This window comes from Ipomoea triloba, chromosome 3 (assembly GCF_003576645.1).
Source record: "Ipomoea triloba cultivar NCNSP0323 chromosome 3, ASM357664v1".
Lineage (NCBI taxonomy): Eukaryota > Viridiplantae > Streptophyta > Magnoliopsida > Solanales > Convolvulaceae > Ipomoea > Ipomoea triloba.
Genome location: NC_044918.1, coordinates 1,626,146 through 1,643,441, shown reverse-complemented (window position 1 = coordinate 1,643,441; position 17,296 = coordinate 1,626,146). Strand labels below are relative to the sequence as shown.

General features: G+C 38.2%; 2 protein-coding genes across 2 annotated transcripts; both read left to right on the top strand.

Annotated features, from left to right (window-relative positions):
* Nucleotides 1–1,626: 1,626 nt before the first annotated feature.
* Nucleotides 1,627–3,524, top strand: LOC116013804 (cytochrome P450 CYP82D47-like). The gene is made up of 2 exons (XM_031253733.1): nucleotides 1,627–2,625; nucleotides 2,706–3,524. The coding sequence occupies exons 1-2, from the start codon at nucleotides 1,684–1,686 to the stop codon at nucleotides 3,333–3,335; spliced, it is 1,572 nt and encodes a 523-aa protein (XP_031109593.1). The 5' UTR covers nucleotides 1,627–1,683; the 3' UTR covers nucleotides 3,336–3,524.
* An 8,500-nt stretch (nucleotides 3,525–12,024) lies between these two features.
* Nucleotides 12,025–16,700, top strand: LOC116014523 (wall-associated receptor kinase-like 14). The gene is made up of 4 exons (XM_031254595.1): nucleotides 12,025–12,326; nucleotides 12,483–13,256; nucleotides 14,929–15,000; nucleotides 15,122–16,700. The coding sequence occupies exons 2-4, from the start codon at nucleotides 12,536–12,538 to the stop codon at nucleotides 16,390–16,392; spliced, it is 2,064 nt and encodes a 687-aa protein (XP_031110455.1). The 5' UTR covers nucleotides 12,025–12,326; nucleotides 12,483–12,535; the 3' UTR covers nucleotides 16,393–16,700.
* Nucleotides 16,701–17,296: the final 596 nt, after the last annotated feature.

The window sequence follows — 17,296 nt, the reverse complement described above, 5'->3', positions numbered from 1 at the left end:
TTGATTAAATGGAAAAAATGATAGTTTGAGATTAAATTTGAAATTACCACCAAAGACAATAGACCTCTTGTGGAATTAACTCTATTATTATAATATAAAAATATATTTTAAAAAAAAAAAGTGGATTGACTAGTTTAACTCGCCAGCTAGTATACGGGTTAGGTTCATGTTCTAACCCTTATATAAAATGAGTGTTGGCCTTGATTGTCTATTTCAGTGATCAATAAAATCAACAATTACTTTGTAGAGAATTATGAGTATTTTTAAAAAATAAAAATAATATACAAAGATAGAATCTAATTATTACAAAGATAATAATAACATACAGATCATTATCCATAGAGTTAATTCCAGAAATGGTCCTTCGACTATTGATTTTTACCAATTTTAGTCATCGACTTTTAATTTTACCAAAGTTGGTCCCTTAACTATTGATTTTGTACCAATTTTGGTCCTTCCGTTAAATCAATGTTAAATAGGTGTTAAAATTGAGGGCAAAAATGTCAAATCAAATATTTTAACCTTTCTTCTTCACTTTGTTTCCCCTTTTCTACCATTTTTGCTATCAAATAAAAAAAAAACACCTAATACAATAATAAAATATCGATTACACTCCACATCCAGGTAGAGAATTTACAAAAAATAAATAAATAAATAAATTATTACGGAGTATATATATTACTCCGTACATTGCAGTAAACAAAAAAAAAACAATTACTTGAAACAAGTTAACATAAAATGTAAAAAATAAATATATTGACTCACATTGTTCCCTATATAATCTTGTGATGGAGGAGGGGAAACAAAGTGAAGAAGAAATGTTAAAATATTTGATTTGACATTTTTGCCCTCAATTTTAACACATATTTAACATTGATTTAACGGAAGGACCAAAATTGGTACAAAATCAATAGTTAAGGGACCAACTTTGATAAAATTAAAAATCGAGGACTAAAATTGGTAAAAGTCAATAGTCGAAGGACCATTTCTGGAATTAACTCTTGTCCATATATAGACGACTTTCACTGTATTTATTGTTTAATGGTTGTAACAATTTTTACACATCATAAAAGTTAAAAGTAGACCAAGTCAATTGTGATTGAGACTCGCAATTAAGAGCATCCCTAGTAGTGACTTTTTAGAGGATTTTGGAATAGTAAATGGTGATATGGATGAAAGAGAAACCAAGAGAGAGAAGAAGTGAGTTTGTCGGCAAGAAAGAAGCTTTTTGTAGGTTTGTGGGACCCACGGACTCCCAGGCTCAGGCCAGCCGCGCCCGCGTGGTTGCAACAAGCAAGTGCGCCCAGTGGACGCGTGTACTACACGCGGGTTGACGCGTCTGACACTTTAACTTCTAAAATTAGTCTTTTTTTAAAAAAAGAAAATTGTTTCCTCCCCCTCCTATTTTCTATTTCCTAATAACAATATTATGAATGCTATAAGGGTGAATTGTGGCTAGAGTGCTTGACTCACCTTATCTGATCTTGTAACATCTGTATATCGTTCCACATGCATAAATATATTATTCTTAGGATTTCTCCGAATAAAAAAAGAAGAAACAAAACGACCAATTTGACGTACTTTCTTGAACCTGTTTACTCCGATCGAGCATTTGGATATGTATGAGATACGCTTAGCAGAGAGCCAGAGACATTCTGAACCGCTATTTCTAACGCCTCTTCCATGGATCAAACATTCCAACTTCTTCTAACTTTTGCATCAACTCTCTGCGCCTTCATTTTCTTGGCTCGTTACTTTCACTCAAGCCGGAGACGGGTGGGCCGGAGTTTGCCACAACCGGATGGCGCTTTGCCGGTTATCGGCCACCTTCACTGCTTCGGCGGCGGCAAACTCACGTATAAAGTCCTCGGCGCCATGGCCGACAAGCATGGACCGGCGATGGCGATAAAGCTGGGCAGCCATAAAGCTTTGGTCATAAGTAGTTGGGAAATGGCGAGGGAGATTTTCACCACTCACGACAAGACATTCAGCGACCGTCCTAGAATAGCCGCTTCTAAGTTTCTGGGCTATGATTACGCTTTCTTCGGGGTGGCTCCTTACGGGGAATATTGGCGAGAGATGCGGAAGATTGCCACTCTCCATCTTCTCTCTAACCGCCAAGTTGAAATGTTGAGTCCCATAAGAAAATCAGAAGTGGAGAGTTCCATTAGAGAGCTGTATGAGATGTGGGCTAGCAATGGAAGTCCTGAGCGTGGTTTCGTGGCGGATTTGCAGCCGTGGTTTCGAAACCTGAGCCGGAACATGTCGGTGAGGATGGTCGGAGGGAAGAGGCTAACCGGAGACGGCGTGGATTGCAACAAGGAAGAGGCGAGAAGGTGCGAAAAAGTGATCAGAGAATTTCTGTATTTCTTTGGGGTGTTTGTTTTGTCTGATTATTTCCCCTTTCTTGAGTGGCTGGACTTGCAAGGGCACAAGAAGAGGATGAAGAGAATTGCGAGAGAGCTAGACAACCTCGTAGGAGGGTGGTTGGAGGAACATAAGAAGAGGAGGAGGTCCGAGAAGGGCATGGGAGCACAGGATTTCATGGATGTAATGCTTGAAATCATGGAAGATGCACAAATTTATGGGTTTGATGCAGATACCATAATCAAGGCAACATGTTTGGTGAGTTCTTGAACAAATTTAAATTTAAAGTGGTATATGTGATTAGTGTTATTAACAAGCAGGAGTGTTTTAATTTGCAGAATATGTTAGTAGCAGGAAGTGATGCAACAGCTGTGACTCTAACTTGGGCATTGTCTTTGCTATTGAACAATCCAACTGTGCTTGATAAGGTTCAAGAGGAGTTGGACACTCAAATTGGAAGAGACAGAAAAGTTAATGAATCTGACATAAAGAATTTAGTCTTTCTTCAAGCTGTGATCAAAGAAACCTTTCGTCTCTACCCACCAGGTCCAGTCAATGGTTTGCGTTCTTCACTCAAGGACTGCATCTTGTCACAGGGCTACCATGTGCCAGCCGGTACAAGATTGATGATAAACATTTGGAAGATTCATCGTGATGAAAGCATATGGCCTGAGCCAAACGAGTTTAAGCCAGAGAGGTTCTTGACAACCCATAAACACATTGATGTTAGGGGGCAGCATTTTGAACTCATTCCATTTGGATCCGGGAGGAAATCTTGCCCCGGGATACAACTCTCTTTGCAGACTCTACATATTTCTCTGGCCACCTTGCTACATTGCTTTGATTTCGCCCTCCCATCCGATGAAAAAATAGATATGAGTGAGAGTGCAGGGCTCATAAATGCGAAAGCCACTTCTCTTAAGGTGTGTCTCACACCGCGCCTTCCTATTACTGTCTTTGGGCATTAAGTTTATTTTTATTAACAGTAATGTTGTACCTGGTGATCAGTACTCATGTATCAGTTTGCAAGTGTTGTTTTTACTCCAAAACACCCAAGTAAATAAAAAGCCATGGAACTCTGTAAACATGGTGGCTTGTTATTACAATGTATGTGGATCTTGTAAACATTAATGTTATTGATTTATGAACAATGTGTCTACTCCATATAATTTATGTTGTAAGATACAAATAGACTGACATAATAAACAGACACGGGCTGTTTAACATTTTCTCACACAACATATATGTATTAATGTCCAAAGAGATCGAGTAGCTGGAAGGCGTGGCATCAGATATGCCTTAGGAGGGGTGGCCTTCAAATTTGTGAGTCCTGCACTCTCACTCATATCTATTTGTTCATATGGTATGGTGAAATTGAAGCAATGCAGCAAGGTGGCTAGAAAAATATGCAGAGTTTGTAGAGCGAGCGATATTTCAGAGTAGGATCGGATCTTCTCTCAAATTCAAATGGAATGAGTTCAAAATGTTGACCCATGACATTAAGGTCTCTAGGAGTTGTCAATGGTCTGCATTCTTCGCTCAAAGATTGCACCTTGTCACAAGGTTACCACGTGTCAGCCAGTACTAGATTGATCATATCGTAAACATTTAGAAGATTCATCACCATGAAAATATATAGCTTGAGCCACACAGGAGTTCCGCCAAGAGAGGTTCTTGACAACCTATAAAGACATTAATGTTAGAGAACATCATTTTGAACTAATTTCATTTGGATCCGGAGGAGATATAAGATATTGATTATATGAAATTTACTCAAAGAAGAAAATGGTATAATTGAATTTGTATTAATTAGTAGACACCGAGATGCTGTCATATTAACTGATCCTAACAATTAATGTTTTATTTGACTTCATAGTTAGCTATAACTTTTCTCTACACAATATCTTGATTTTCTCCTTAAAGTAGTATTTAACTATAATTAGCAGCCTATCAAAGCTTATGAGACGAGCTAGTAAGTACTAAACTTGCCCAAATGACAGGCCAACACGTCATACTTGTTGAATTGATATGTGAGTATTAGTATATGTGATTTTTTTTTTTTTTTTGGGAGCAAAAATTAGTGTATGTGACTATGTGAGTTAGTTTGTTAAAGATTTTTTTTTTTTTAAATTCATGAGGAAGGGAGAGGAATCCCACATGCTATCTCTTGTTCGCTCTACCGCTGCGCTTTAACACTCCGTAATTGTCTTCCTCAAAGATCTCAAGGATATTGTCTGGGAGTGCGTCAAACTCGATCCAGTCGCATCTTTTCTACATTGCAAATTTGCAATTCTTGCAAAATCATTCATATCTCTATTTTGATCACGGGAAATATGAGTAATTTTTACATCTCAAGCCTTTTTAAGCCTGTATTTGCAAGCTCTCACAATATTCTCGATCGGTCCCAATATGATTATAGATAATTCAAAAATAATTAATAATCAAGTGAATAAAATATGATTCTTACACTTTAAACTAAGAGTTTAATTTTTAATTTGTTTCCGTGCATATCAATAGATAGTGGTTAGTACCAATTTGATTGTTTATTTGGATTTGGAATGAATTATGGATCTGAAACGTAGTGTACGTAGCCGTGCCGGCCCGCCCCCGGTTTGGACTCCAAACTACTGGCAAACGCCCGCTGTCTTTTGTTGGGTCGCTGTTTCACTTAACACTAAACGACCAAACAAAAACTGCGTCCGATCCGACCCACAGAAACCTTCTTCCTCTATTTATACTATCTATAAACATTTTCCCACGTCCTCTCTCTCCTACCTCTCACAACAACCTCAGAGACCACGAAAACAACCTAAGAAACAAAAATGGCGTTCGCGATATCGAAGAATCAACAACCTTCTTCGCCGTCTCCCCTCTCGGATCAGGAGAACAGTGGTGCTGAAACTAAAGCCTCAGTGACGAGACATCTTTATCTGAAGAAATCGTCGTCGTCTCCATCATCATCGGCTCGCGAGGCTCTCGACAGAGACGTCGTTCTGCGGCGTATCCGCCACCACAAGCGAATGGAGAAGGCTCGCAGGAATCTACGCGCGGTGTTTGGCGGCCCGCCGCCGTTATTGGCCGACACCGATGATAATATGTCGGTGTACGAACACAAGCTGCTGCAGATGGGTGACGTTTTCTGCTCCCCTTAGCATATATGCGCCGTCGTTGCCGCCGGCCATCGGAGTTATAGAGCCCTGAGAAGAGAATCGGAGCACGCGCCGCCGTGAGGCGCTGGCAAGATTTTCTTGCCTGATATGATCATGGAATATAATGGGCTGTAAAATTTGTAAATATTTGTCTCGTTGCTAGTTGCACTCCTATGTATTATATTACTACTCTTATAATAATCTAAATAATGTCATCAGCATTTCATTTCAGTATTTCACCTTTAATTTTTTTTTCTTGATATGACGTTTATTCCTTGAGCGTCATAAATTAATTGACACTACCCCAAATTTACAATAAAATTTAACTACTAATTATAGTTAAATATTATTAAAAAAAATAAATATTAAAGGTATCTAGCATTACTCGTTCCACACTTTATAATCTTGTTTATAGGTAGTCCTACAATTTAGAACTTTATCTTAAGGTTGTGTTATGTGTGGGTCTAACTTTAATTAAAAAAGATACTTCTGGAAATGAATATCCCTTTGCTCAGATCAAAGATTTTCTTCATTTTTAAGTCACTAATTCCAGGCCGGATTGGTTTTAACTTAGATATTTATTTATTTATTTATTCAGTTCCCTTCTTTTAAGATTCTTGGGATAGATTCCATTTGTTGATAGGCGTACGGTGCGGTTTGATGAGGAAGAAATCTAGGACACTAAAAGATGAGAATAGATCGGCACGTGTACGTGGTTGTCAGAAACCATGCAGAATAATCCAAAAGATTCGATCCAAATGATCAAAATTAAATTAATCAAATAATTAATATCGTAATTACAGAATTAAATAAATATTATATTATATTATAATAGAATCAATAGTATTTAAAAAAAATTGAAAGATAGAGATTATGGGCTTGCGTAAATAAAAAAGATTATGTTTCTTCTTTGAAAATGGATTTGATGTGGCAAATGAATGTACCAATAGAACAACGTAACTACTGCTTAATTGCTTTATGCATGCATGTGAGTGTTGATGATGACTCGACTATATATACTATCTGGTATTACCGATGACCTAAATATAATAGCTAAATCATTATACCGAAACGATCCAATTTTGATTTAAGTATTTAACACAGCCCACGGATAATAAGATAAAACACTGTAATTTCGGATACATGGCATGCGCTTGCTCGTTGTTTACTGGCATGAGTCATGCCATTAAACAACGAGCAAACATCATGGGAAATGGAGTTATAGCGCCTTAGGTGTTAGGCCACTACAGCATGTCATACTAGGCTAACTAATCTCTTCTTATTGGTCCAAGTTAAAGTCAAATTATTATACTATAACCACCCAATATTCATCCAACACACAACTTATAATCAAACAAAAAACCATGCCCCGTAGCTTAGTATAGTTGGTTTATCGACTTAAAGGTCATGATCGAAGGCAACATTTTGAATCTTCGAATCTCAATGGGAGCACAAAAGAATGCTAGAAGGACTCTCCCTTGTACGCACATACAGCGAAACTAGGATAACCTAAGTCACTTGAAATAGAATCAAGATATTTGATCAGATCAATTACTGTACTACTTAATAGAACCGTATAGAAAAAAGCAAGCGTATGATCAGATCAATCAAGAGATAGTGATTTGCCCTCACTTCGATCGCCTAATCAAGGACAGAGCTGCTGTTGAGTGACCATTGGCCGAGGGGAGCTCCTTCATGTAGCTGGTAACAAATAAGCCAGTAAAAAACAAGTAGAAGCTAATGAACGAGGAGTAGTAATGGTAGTGACCATTGGCCGAGGGGAGCTCCTTCATGTAGCTGGTAACAAATAAGCCAGTAAAAGACAAGTAGAAGCTAATGAACGAGGAGTAGTAATGGTACGACGAAGTCAGTGGATTACATAAACCCAGACTGATCACATCATGATTTTGTATTTATCAACTTTGAGTTGTAGAGCGAGGATTGCTCTATCTCTTTAAAAAAAAACAAAAAATTGTAGTTTCAAACACGTACATGCATATGGGATGCCATATTGCCATTGAACAAAGAGCAAAGATAATGGGAAGTGGAGTTGGAGCACCTCAAGCCAATACACGTCATAATAGGCTAATTAATCCCTTCCTATTGGCCGAAACTAAAGCCAAATGATTCTATATATAAATAGTTAGTTCTTACACCTATTAGATTTACAATCTCACCAAAACGTACGTACTAATTCTGATAATTTTATATTTATAAAACTCTAAACCTTAATGCAATATGATTAGTACAACAATATAATGGTTTATATTATCTATACTCATCAAACTACAATCGATTACATAGCCTAACAATCAAATAATACTAATTTGTGGTAATCCTAGGTTCATAAACGTATGTAACTCAATGTCTCAAAACATGTGTGTTGAGACTTACTAGTACGATGTAAGTAGGCAAGTATCTTTGTCATTTTCTTCCATGATAGGAGGACATTTCGTCTGGTCATTTTCCTCTGCTTTCGAGTTGTGCAGCAAATACTTTAATTTCCTGCATACATAAACAAATGGATCTATGAACTGTCCTCCTGGCACCGACTATTATGAAAAGAACAAAACTTGATCCTTTTAAAGCTAATTTACTCACTTCTCAAGCTCTCATGGATGTCATCATTTTTTGCAATGTTATTTGGTGTCATTCCTGCATTATCATATTACATTTAAAAAAAAAAACAATGTTTTAATTTTTCTTCGTTACTTTCGTGTCATGGGTGATCGAGTGGGGTGGAGCATGACTCTCGTAATTGAAAGTCACGAGTTCAGAATTTCAGTTATGATTGGCAAAAAAAATATGGAAAATTTGATAGTTATAGGCCAAATATGAGAGATGCAGTAGTCGGGGACCAACAATGGAAATAACTCGAGAACAATAATTAAAATATAATTCAAATTTATATTTAAACTCAATTTAAAATTTTTGTATAGCGCAAGTTTTTTTTAAAAAAAATTAATAGAAAATATTGAGGTTGAATCTCAAGAATGCAGGTATTAGAGAGTTCTTTGTCATCCTTAGGACCTTAACATTCAATGCATGGTACACCAAACATTTGAGATTGGGCCACTATTTATTGAAACAAACAAACAGGCTTAGCAATGTCATTGGGCCACAAAAAATGAATGCAATATTAAGGAGACAATCCAAATTACTTAGCTAGATTTATGCACCAAAAAATATCCACTTTTCGATTTTAAAATTGACTGAATTTGACCATTTTAATTTTTCCAACCACCACTTTCGATTGATATCTAGACAAAACCGTTATCCCACCATTCTAATTTTTTTTTTCTCTTTTATCATTTTTAAAAAATCAAATTGAGAGATTATCTGCTACATCATTTAAGAAGATAACATCAATATAATGGATTGATTGCATATGTTAGACCGAGTCTACGGCTGAAAAACATGTGGATTGGAAGATTGATGGCATTGGCTTTAGTTGCTTTCTTGCCGAAAAAGAGTGCATTGACCCAATGGCACGGAGACCTGTCTATTTTTGGTTTCTTGTAATTTTCCTCTTTTATTTCTTCCAAGTGGATTGTGGACCGCCTGTGTTTGGATGGGCATGATATTTGGAGGGGGGCGGTTAAGAAAATGGCTCGGAGAGTAGTTATATGGTCAATTTGGGAAATTTTATTGTTAATTTACATATATCTAATAGATGTTAATAAGGTTATAAGATAGTTCAATTGGTTAAATAACTTAAATGATAAGTCAAATGATTAATCGGGGATTCAGGAACTAACTCGACGTGTCTTGTTGAAATTAGACTAGGTTAACATATGCCTACCAGTCTACCATACCATTGAACTAGTCATTGTAATTGTCTAACAATACGCATACCTTTTGTCCAACTGGCCACGTCCACTAACCAGAGAGCATTACATTATATCCTAATTATACGTTGTAGTGTTTGCATAACACAAGCTACTAAGGTGGTTTACCGTTCTGTTATCTAAACATCTTTAATCTTACTCTACATATATACATCTCAGATCACTTGTACACTTTTATCATAATTTATCACAATATTAAGTTAGTTGAGTCATCTCTCAATTATTTTGTACTCGACTCTTATAAAAGGTTGGCAATGTGGTTTGAGCAATTTGTGGGCATATATGTTTGATGAAAAATAATGCATCTGACCCGCCGGTGACCTAACTTGAGCTTTTGTGTACGTACGCACACTCGATCTCTACTGGCTTAGTGTTTGGTGTCCCACTCCACCTTTCATTATCTCAGCTTCAACTTGAAGCCTACTCAGTAATTGCTCCAAATCATCATTTATTTATTTTAACAAATATCATAAACACAAGAATCAACTACCAGGGAAACCCTAGCCGAGTTTGTAAACAGTTAGCTAATAATCACAAAGTTCTAAGTTCGACTCTCGGGAGGCAAATTAAAGTAACGGTTTCGAATTTTTTTGTAAATCAAAGAATCAATTATTATACACATACATGTATACTGAAAAGTGATTGAGTGAATAAAATATAATTCTTGGTACTTGAAAATTAAGAGTTAAGTTAAAAGTAAAACTAGCGAAGTAACAATTGAGCATCATCTCTCGCAACGTAACAAAGGCTCTTGGTAGATCTGGAAATTAAGTCAAACTGAAGCATGCATGGTGTCACATACACAAAATGGATACTACCGCAGTGCGTAATGAACAAATGGCTGTAAAGCGTTGAACACTATTTGTATGTGGACCTATCATTTTAAATTATCATATATAGGGAAGATTCGTTCACTCAGAGTGGTATAGGTTTAAATTAACTTTAGGTTCTCTGAGTGCTTTTTAGGTAGTGTTTGAATGAAACAGTTCCACCAAGTTGTTTTTTATTTTTTAGAAAACTTTCAATTACGTGTATAAACCTTGTACACTTATTATAATTATTTTCCATTAAAAGTTTTAAAAAAATTAACTTAAGTCGATGAATATATAGTGCAATTGAACTTAGCCAAAAAAACAAAAAAGATTGCGTAAAAAAAAAAATTCAAATTCCTTAAATCACGAATTATGTTCAATTAAGTTATAAACAACTTATTTATCAGGTTAAGGTTTTATGTGAGTATGTGACTAATATATGGGTTGACACTTGACACATAAGTTTCTAATGCTAAAATGGAGCTTAGGTGTATTAAAAAAAATTAAAAAAAATAAAACTACATAACGGGCTATAGTTTAATAGACGATACACTATAGGTCTATAACTCAATTGAATATATGGAGACCTTTTAATTTAAGGGTCATGGTACAATTCTCTTAACTTAAGAAGCTTTTACCTTTAAAAAACAAGACATGTGTACTTATAAAAAGTAAATTTACAAAGGTTTAGATCCGTTATATTTTTCTTTAGACAATAAACATAAAAAAAGAAAAATTAAAGTGTAGAGTATAATAAAAATTATTATAATAATGTTCATTAGTTGATACATTTATATATATTTTTTCAATATTACTAACTCTCTTACTATATAGTATATGTTTGATAGCGTAAATGTAAACGGGTCTACGATTACGCTACGAATACGTGTGTTACGTGTGGTGAAGGATGCCGCTCGGCCGGTCAATCGGTCGCTCTACCGGTTGACGACTGAGCGGTAAGAAGCTATATAGCTCTACGGGTGACGAACGGTAACAAGGAGAGAGCAAGAGAGACGAATGAGCAAATCACAAGTGTATTAGTGTAGTACTGATGAGTTCCTTCCTCTCCCCTAGTGAGGGGAATTAGCCCTATATTTATACAAAGTGGATTCACTATGCACATGGTGTCTGATATGCAAGTGGAGGGCATATGGGCTGTCACTCCGCAAAATGCGCATCGGTTTGCTCGAAGTGGTTGAGTTACTCGAGGTGATGAAAACACGGATCCCTTGTTCCCGAAAAGTTGTCGGTCGTCACATCAAGCAACTGTTGCGCTCGTGAGCCTCCAATCCACAAGGTGTGTTGCTTCCGATCATGCGGCCGACGGACCGGGTGACCGTCGACGGACCGGTTGGGTGACCGACGGACAGGTTGGGTGACCGACGGACAGGTGATTTACGGACCGACTAGTACATGTGCATATTTACCCATCAATGTTCATAACTATTTTATAAACCTATTGAAACACGCAGAGTCAAAACCGCCCATACTGAGACTCAAACACATGACTTCTCATATGAAAGAGCCAATGCCCTTGATAGTTGATGCAACTATATATATAATATATTGATAATATCAAATACAATAATAATACATGTATGATTGCCATGGTAGACTTTCGTATGAACCTAAATATGAATTTCGTTTTCATCGTCCCACTTGATGCAACAACCAAAAATTAAATAAAATCAAAAGAAAGATTAAAATTTAGCTAGTCAAGTAATTATCATATACGAAACAAATAATTATTTAATTAATCCAGAACGGGAAGGACACAAATGTCATTTGGGCCGGAAAAAGGCAGATTCAATAAAATGGACTCCCGTCAATCACAGCAGCGTGAGAAACCGGTAACTTTCCCGGCATTTCAATCTCTGTCTCTCTCTCTCTCTCTCTCTCTGGTTTAAACTTGAATCATCATCAAAGCATTTAAGCATTCAAATCCAAAGACTAAACCTTTGGTCGATCTCAGGAACCTTTCAACACGTATTATAATTTATAGCAGAGCTTATAGTCCGCTGCAGAAAAGTAAGACACGAGCCCCTGGGCATAGGTTGTCGGGGATAAGAAAAGGACGAAATTAATTGCTACAATTACCTCAACCACTCGGAAGACGATGGTGAGAGTAAATGAGTGGTGATCAAGCTAAGGTATATTACTCTCTAATGGCGGAACAGTGCATTTATTAAAGAGCATGACCTCCCCAACAACCTCTTTATTTATTTCCTCTGCATTAATGGCGGCTCCCCAAGTCAAACATCCTTTTTGATTTCTTCTTTCTCTCTTCTCTCTCGATCTGTTTGCAGATTTCTGATGGTTAAGTTGCTTTTTTCATTAGCTCCAATCGCGGTTTAGGGTAATGGGGGTTTATGACATATTCGTCGGACTCGTTTTCTTCAACCTGATTTTGCAGTGCGTTGTGGGGAATAATAATGTGACGAAATGTCGTGATAAGAAGCTTCCTTACCCGTTTGGATTCTCAGAAGGTTCTGGAATTCGCCTGAATTGTAGGGGAGACGGGGAGGCGGAAATTGGGGGATTTAAGGTGCAGAATCTGACGGCTGAGAGTATTTTGGTTAGCATTCCGGTGGATTGCGGCCGGGGGATTGAAAAGCTCTTGCCGCTTAACGGCCGGAACTTTAAGATGTCGTCGCGGAACGGTTTTTTGTTGGAGAATTGCACGGAGCCGTTGACGGATTGCACGGTGCCGACGAGGTGGGTGGAGAATCGCCTTGGATGGCGGCGGTGTAATTCGGCGAATAGCAACACCAGTTGTTTCTTCGATGTGGATAAAAGCGCGAGGTTTCTGAACTACGACAGCCTGAAGCGGTCGAATTGCACGGTGGTGGCGTCTTCAATCGCGGTGGATAATACGACGGGTCAGAGCTCCGCCGTGTCGCTGGAGCTTCAGACGGTGGAGCTTGTGTGGTGGCTGGAGGGGAACTGTAGCTGCCATCACAATGCCAAGTGTTTACCCGTTGACCTTCAAAACCCTCAAAACAGAAGCAAAGGGTACCGGTGCTCGTGTAATGATGGCTTCGTCGGAGATGGTTTCGCCGCCGGCGATGGTTGCCGGGAAGGTAAGATCTTTTTTTGTCAAATTTTAATTAAATAAATAAATATTTTTTTTGTGACGAGAGAAACTCGCAACTAGCAACTATTACTTATGTTGTACATAAATTAAACTAGGTTGTCTTAGCTGACCAAAGACCAATAAGTGTCCCCCACAAACCGTCAATATTGTGGTTACTCAGTTAACAGTCTGACCAGCTTGAGTGGGGTTATTGTGGTTACTCAGTTAACAGTCTGACCAGCTTGAGTGGGGTTGTTCAATTCTTATTTTTCTTTAATTTTGTTTAAAATGGAATTTGGGGATGCTTTAGTTGAATTTGACTTTAAGCAAAATGATGATGGGAAAGATATGAATTTTGGGTGCCTTAGCTTTATCCTATGGGCACAACATATGAGCTGGCCATCCATGGAAAACCTAGTACAATTGTAATATAAAATGAATATAGACTATGTAGTACAGAACTTAGAATGGGTCAATAAAGCTTTATTTCTGGGTTTGAATCCATGAAAGTTGCTTTTGAACTTCATAGCTGTTCAGTGTTGAATGCTCCCTTAGTGACCTCCAAATTGGACTTGGAATTTAACTCTTCAGATTCCTTTTGCCTCCCATGAATTGCCTGGACTTCCATTCTTAGTTCCTTTATCCGTGTTCTTTTTCTTTGACACGGGCTAGAAAATCATCATAAAAGATTCGAACTTGCACTTATCCAGGAAAAAAAAAAACAGAAAAACTGCGACTTTTCTTTTGCAAGGAAGATCAACTGAATTTACAGTATCGGTTCTTGGCCATTTCTGGCAATCTTAACATGAAGAAAAGTCATAGTCCTTAGGTGGGTGGAAGGTAGACTAGTCATAAGATAAATAACTATTTTTGTTTGATTGGTCAAAGTCGAATGCTTTTGTTGATTGAAACTTCAACCTTCAACCATGGATGTGTGTAGGAAGTTTCTGCAATATGTTAAGGTGTAGATTAAAGATAATATCATGAAAGGGGGGAGGGGTGGGTGTAATTGTATATATGTTTTGCCTGTTTTTTTTTTAAAGAAGTTGATTGCTTAGTAGGTGGAGTTACATTGATCTTTTCATATCAGGCGCCTTAAAAAACAGGCAATCTTAATCCTAGAAAGTCAAAACCTCCTATAACTGATTGTTTAATGATTAGTAAGAAGGATCACATGCTTCATCAAAAGTCAGAAATTTGAACTAGGACTTGGTTCTAGAATAAGCTGAGTAGTATATTATAAAATTTGCACTGGCTTGCATGAGAAAGATGTTGGGTACCTACCAGTTTCCTTCGTCTTTTGTAAATCAAATACAATCATTGAAGACTGTGTTCCAATTTCCAAATGTGTAAAACTTTTGAATCGCGATAGGTTGATGTAGAATGTAAAACTATCACAAGTATGTGACTTTGTGAGCCGCATTAGACCTTCTGATATAAAATGCTAAGAATGTAGAATTAAATGGGCATCCATCCACAAAATTTCCCGAGTTTGGGACTTTCTGGGCTCTCTATCTGCTTCTTAGTTCATGCATATGGTTCTGCAAAACGTATGTGGAAGATATACTCTATTAGAGTATCCTAATTCTGTTTTATTTGCTATTTTTTCGTCGTTTTGTTTTGTTCTCTTTGCTAACCAACTTCTTGCCTCTTTCCCTCCATTGTTGCCATTTCCCCAGTTTCTGGTTGCAATGCTTCCAAGTACATGTCTGGTAAATGTGGCGGGACGAGAGTTGGCGTTCTCGTTGGAGGTAATCACTAATACAAATTTTTAGACGAGATGAAATACATACTTCAATAACATATATGTACCAAGTCTATCGAGGTTTCCAGCTCGTTTCAGATAGAAATGAATTTCATTTGTGTTTACAGGAGTTGTTGCAGGAGCTGTTCTAATGTCTCTGTTGGCTCTCATCTACTACTGCATTCGAAGGCGATCTGCATCTCTGAAGAAACGAATGAGTGCTAAGCGGTTTTCAGAAGCTGCAGGGGGCTCGAGTGTTCCTCAATTTCCCTACAAAGAGCTCGAGAGAGCCACGAATGGTTTTGCTGATGTTTCCCGTCTGGGAACCGGGGCGTATGGCACGGTTTATGCAGGAAAGCTCAACAACAACGAACTCGTTGCTATCAAGAGACTAAGGCATCAAGATCCAGACGGCGTGGAGCAAGTGATGAACGAGATCAAACTTCTGTCCTCTGTAAGCCATCCTAATTTGGTTCGTCTTTTAGGTTGTTGCCTCGAGAATGGTGAACAGATCCTCGTTTATGAGTTCATGCCCCACGGGACGCTGGCTCAGCATCTACAAACCGAGCCACGGTCACATCTTCCATGGACAGTTCGCCTCGCCATTGCCACTCAAACTGCTCAGGCACTCGCTCACCTTCACTCAGCTGTGAATCCTCCTATATACCACCGAGATATTAAGTCCAGCAATATACTCTTGGACTCGAGCTACAACTCGAAGATAGCTGATTTCGGGCTCTCCAGATTTGCAATGACAGATGACTCTCACATCTCCACAGCACCACAAGGGACCCCGGGCTACCTCGACCCTCAGTACCATCAGAATTACCATCTTTCTGACAAGAGCGACGTGTACAGCTTTGGTGTGGTTCTCGTGGAGATCATAACAGCAAAGAAAGTCGTCGATTTCTCCCGCCCCCACAGCGAGATCAACCTGGCAGCCCTGGCAATCGACAGGATTGGGAAAGGCCACATGGACGAGATAATCGATCCCTATCTCGAGCCACATAGGGACGCCTGGACACTCTCGTCCATTCACAGGGTAGCAGAGCTGGCTTTCAGATGCCTCGCATTCCACAAGGACATGAGGCCCTCGATGACAGAAGTGGCAGACGAACTGGAGCAAATCAGGCTCAGCGCTTGGGCTCCCGTCGAGGAAAACATATGCATGACATCCTCAGTCGCCTCGTCTTGCTCCTCCCCACGCAATGGCAGCGAGAAATCGTTTGGGAGTTCGACTAAGAAAAGCGGGGTGGGAAGTAGGAGGCTGATCGTCCCCCAGAAAGTCATCGTTGGCCTTTCTGCCATGGAGGAAATTAAGGACAGTTCTCCAGTTTCTGTGCAGGATCCATGGTCAAGTAAGGACAGTTCTCCAGCCAATACCTTACTGGGTAAATGAAACTGCTAGTTTAGACACAACAATCTCTATATATACCTGGCCTGTATCTACTACTTCAGTGCTACTAGTATATTTGAAGCTAAACACCAAACAAGTATAATACTTGTGTTTATTTTTGGCGCAATATAGTTACCATTCTGCTCTCATCATGATTTCTCCATGGTAATTGATGACAACTGCCCTTGTGGCCATATCCATCAACCTTATCTAAGTGCCTAGTATAATTTTACCATCTTGTTTTTAGTCTCTGATGTATAGTAACATTCCTGGTTTTGGGCGACAAGAAAAATCTGTAGTCATTGTGCAAAGGTGTATACTAGATAAACCTTACATTGTATAATAATCTGTTAACTAGATACAAGAGGATTGAGGTCCTACTAACTCCAAAAGAAATGTGTATGTGTGTTATAAATGTATACTAGGATAAGAAACGACACTTAAATCTTGCATTTAGCGCACCGTTAGGGCTTGAGTAATAAATTGGACTCTTCTATGTGTAGAACTCTATAGAGTAACTCTGTGTAAGACTGAGACAACCCAGTTAAATTGGTCGAACAGTTAATCTGATAATTATAAGGTTACAAGTTGAACTTTTGTGGGAATAACCTATTGGCGATTTGAGCCGATCAATTATAGACAACCGATTTACGTCATTAGAGTTATAGCCGGAGTATGTCCCGTGCAAATCCTTTTGAATAATTATTGCAAGTTCCTCGTCACTCACAAGATTGTGTCAATGACCTTACAATCTAGTGACACGAAGTGACTCCCTAAATGGAGTCATGAGTTCGAATTTCAATATTATTAAAAAAGAAACTAAAAACTAAAAACTTGTCGGCATATATAGTTACGAGGTGGTTCGATGAGGATCTTTTATTGCTGATTCGACATTGAAGGGACAACC

Excerpts from the sequence above, each read along its gene's own strand:
- LOC116013804 (XM_031253733.1), top strand. The coding sequence starts at position 1,684 with ATGGATCAAACATTCCAACTTCTTCTAACTTTTGCATCAACTCTCTGC. Across the intron at positions 2,626-2,705 it reads TAATCAAGGCAACATGTTTG|AATATGTTAGTAGCAGGAAG; the intron begins GTGAGTTCTTGA and ends TTTAATTTGCAG.
- LOC116014523 (XM_031254595.1), top strand. The coding sequence starts at position 12,536 with ATGGGGGTTTATGACATATTCGTCGGACTCGTTTTCTTCAACCTGATT. Across the intron at positions 13,257-14,928 it reads CGGCGATGGTTGCCGGGAAG|TTTCTGGTTGCAATGCTTCC; the intron begins GTAAGATCTTTT and ends CCATTTCCCCAG. Across the intron at positions 15,001-15,121 it reads AGTTGGCGTTCTCGTTGGAG|GAGTTGTTGCAGGAGCTGTT; the intron begins GTAATCACTAAT and ends TTGTGTTTACAG.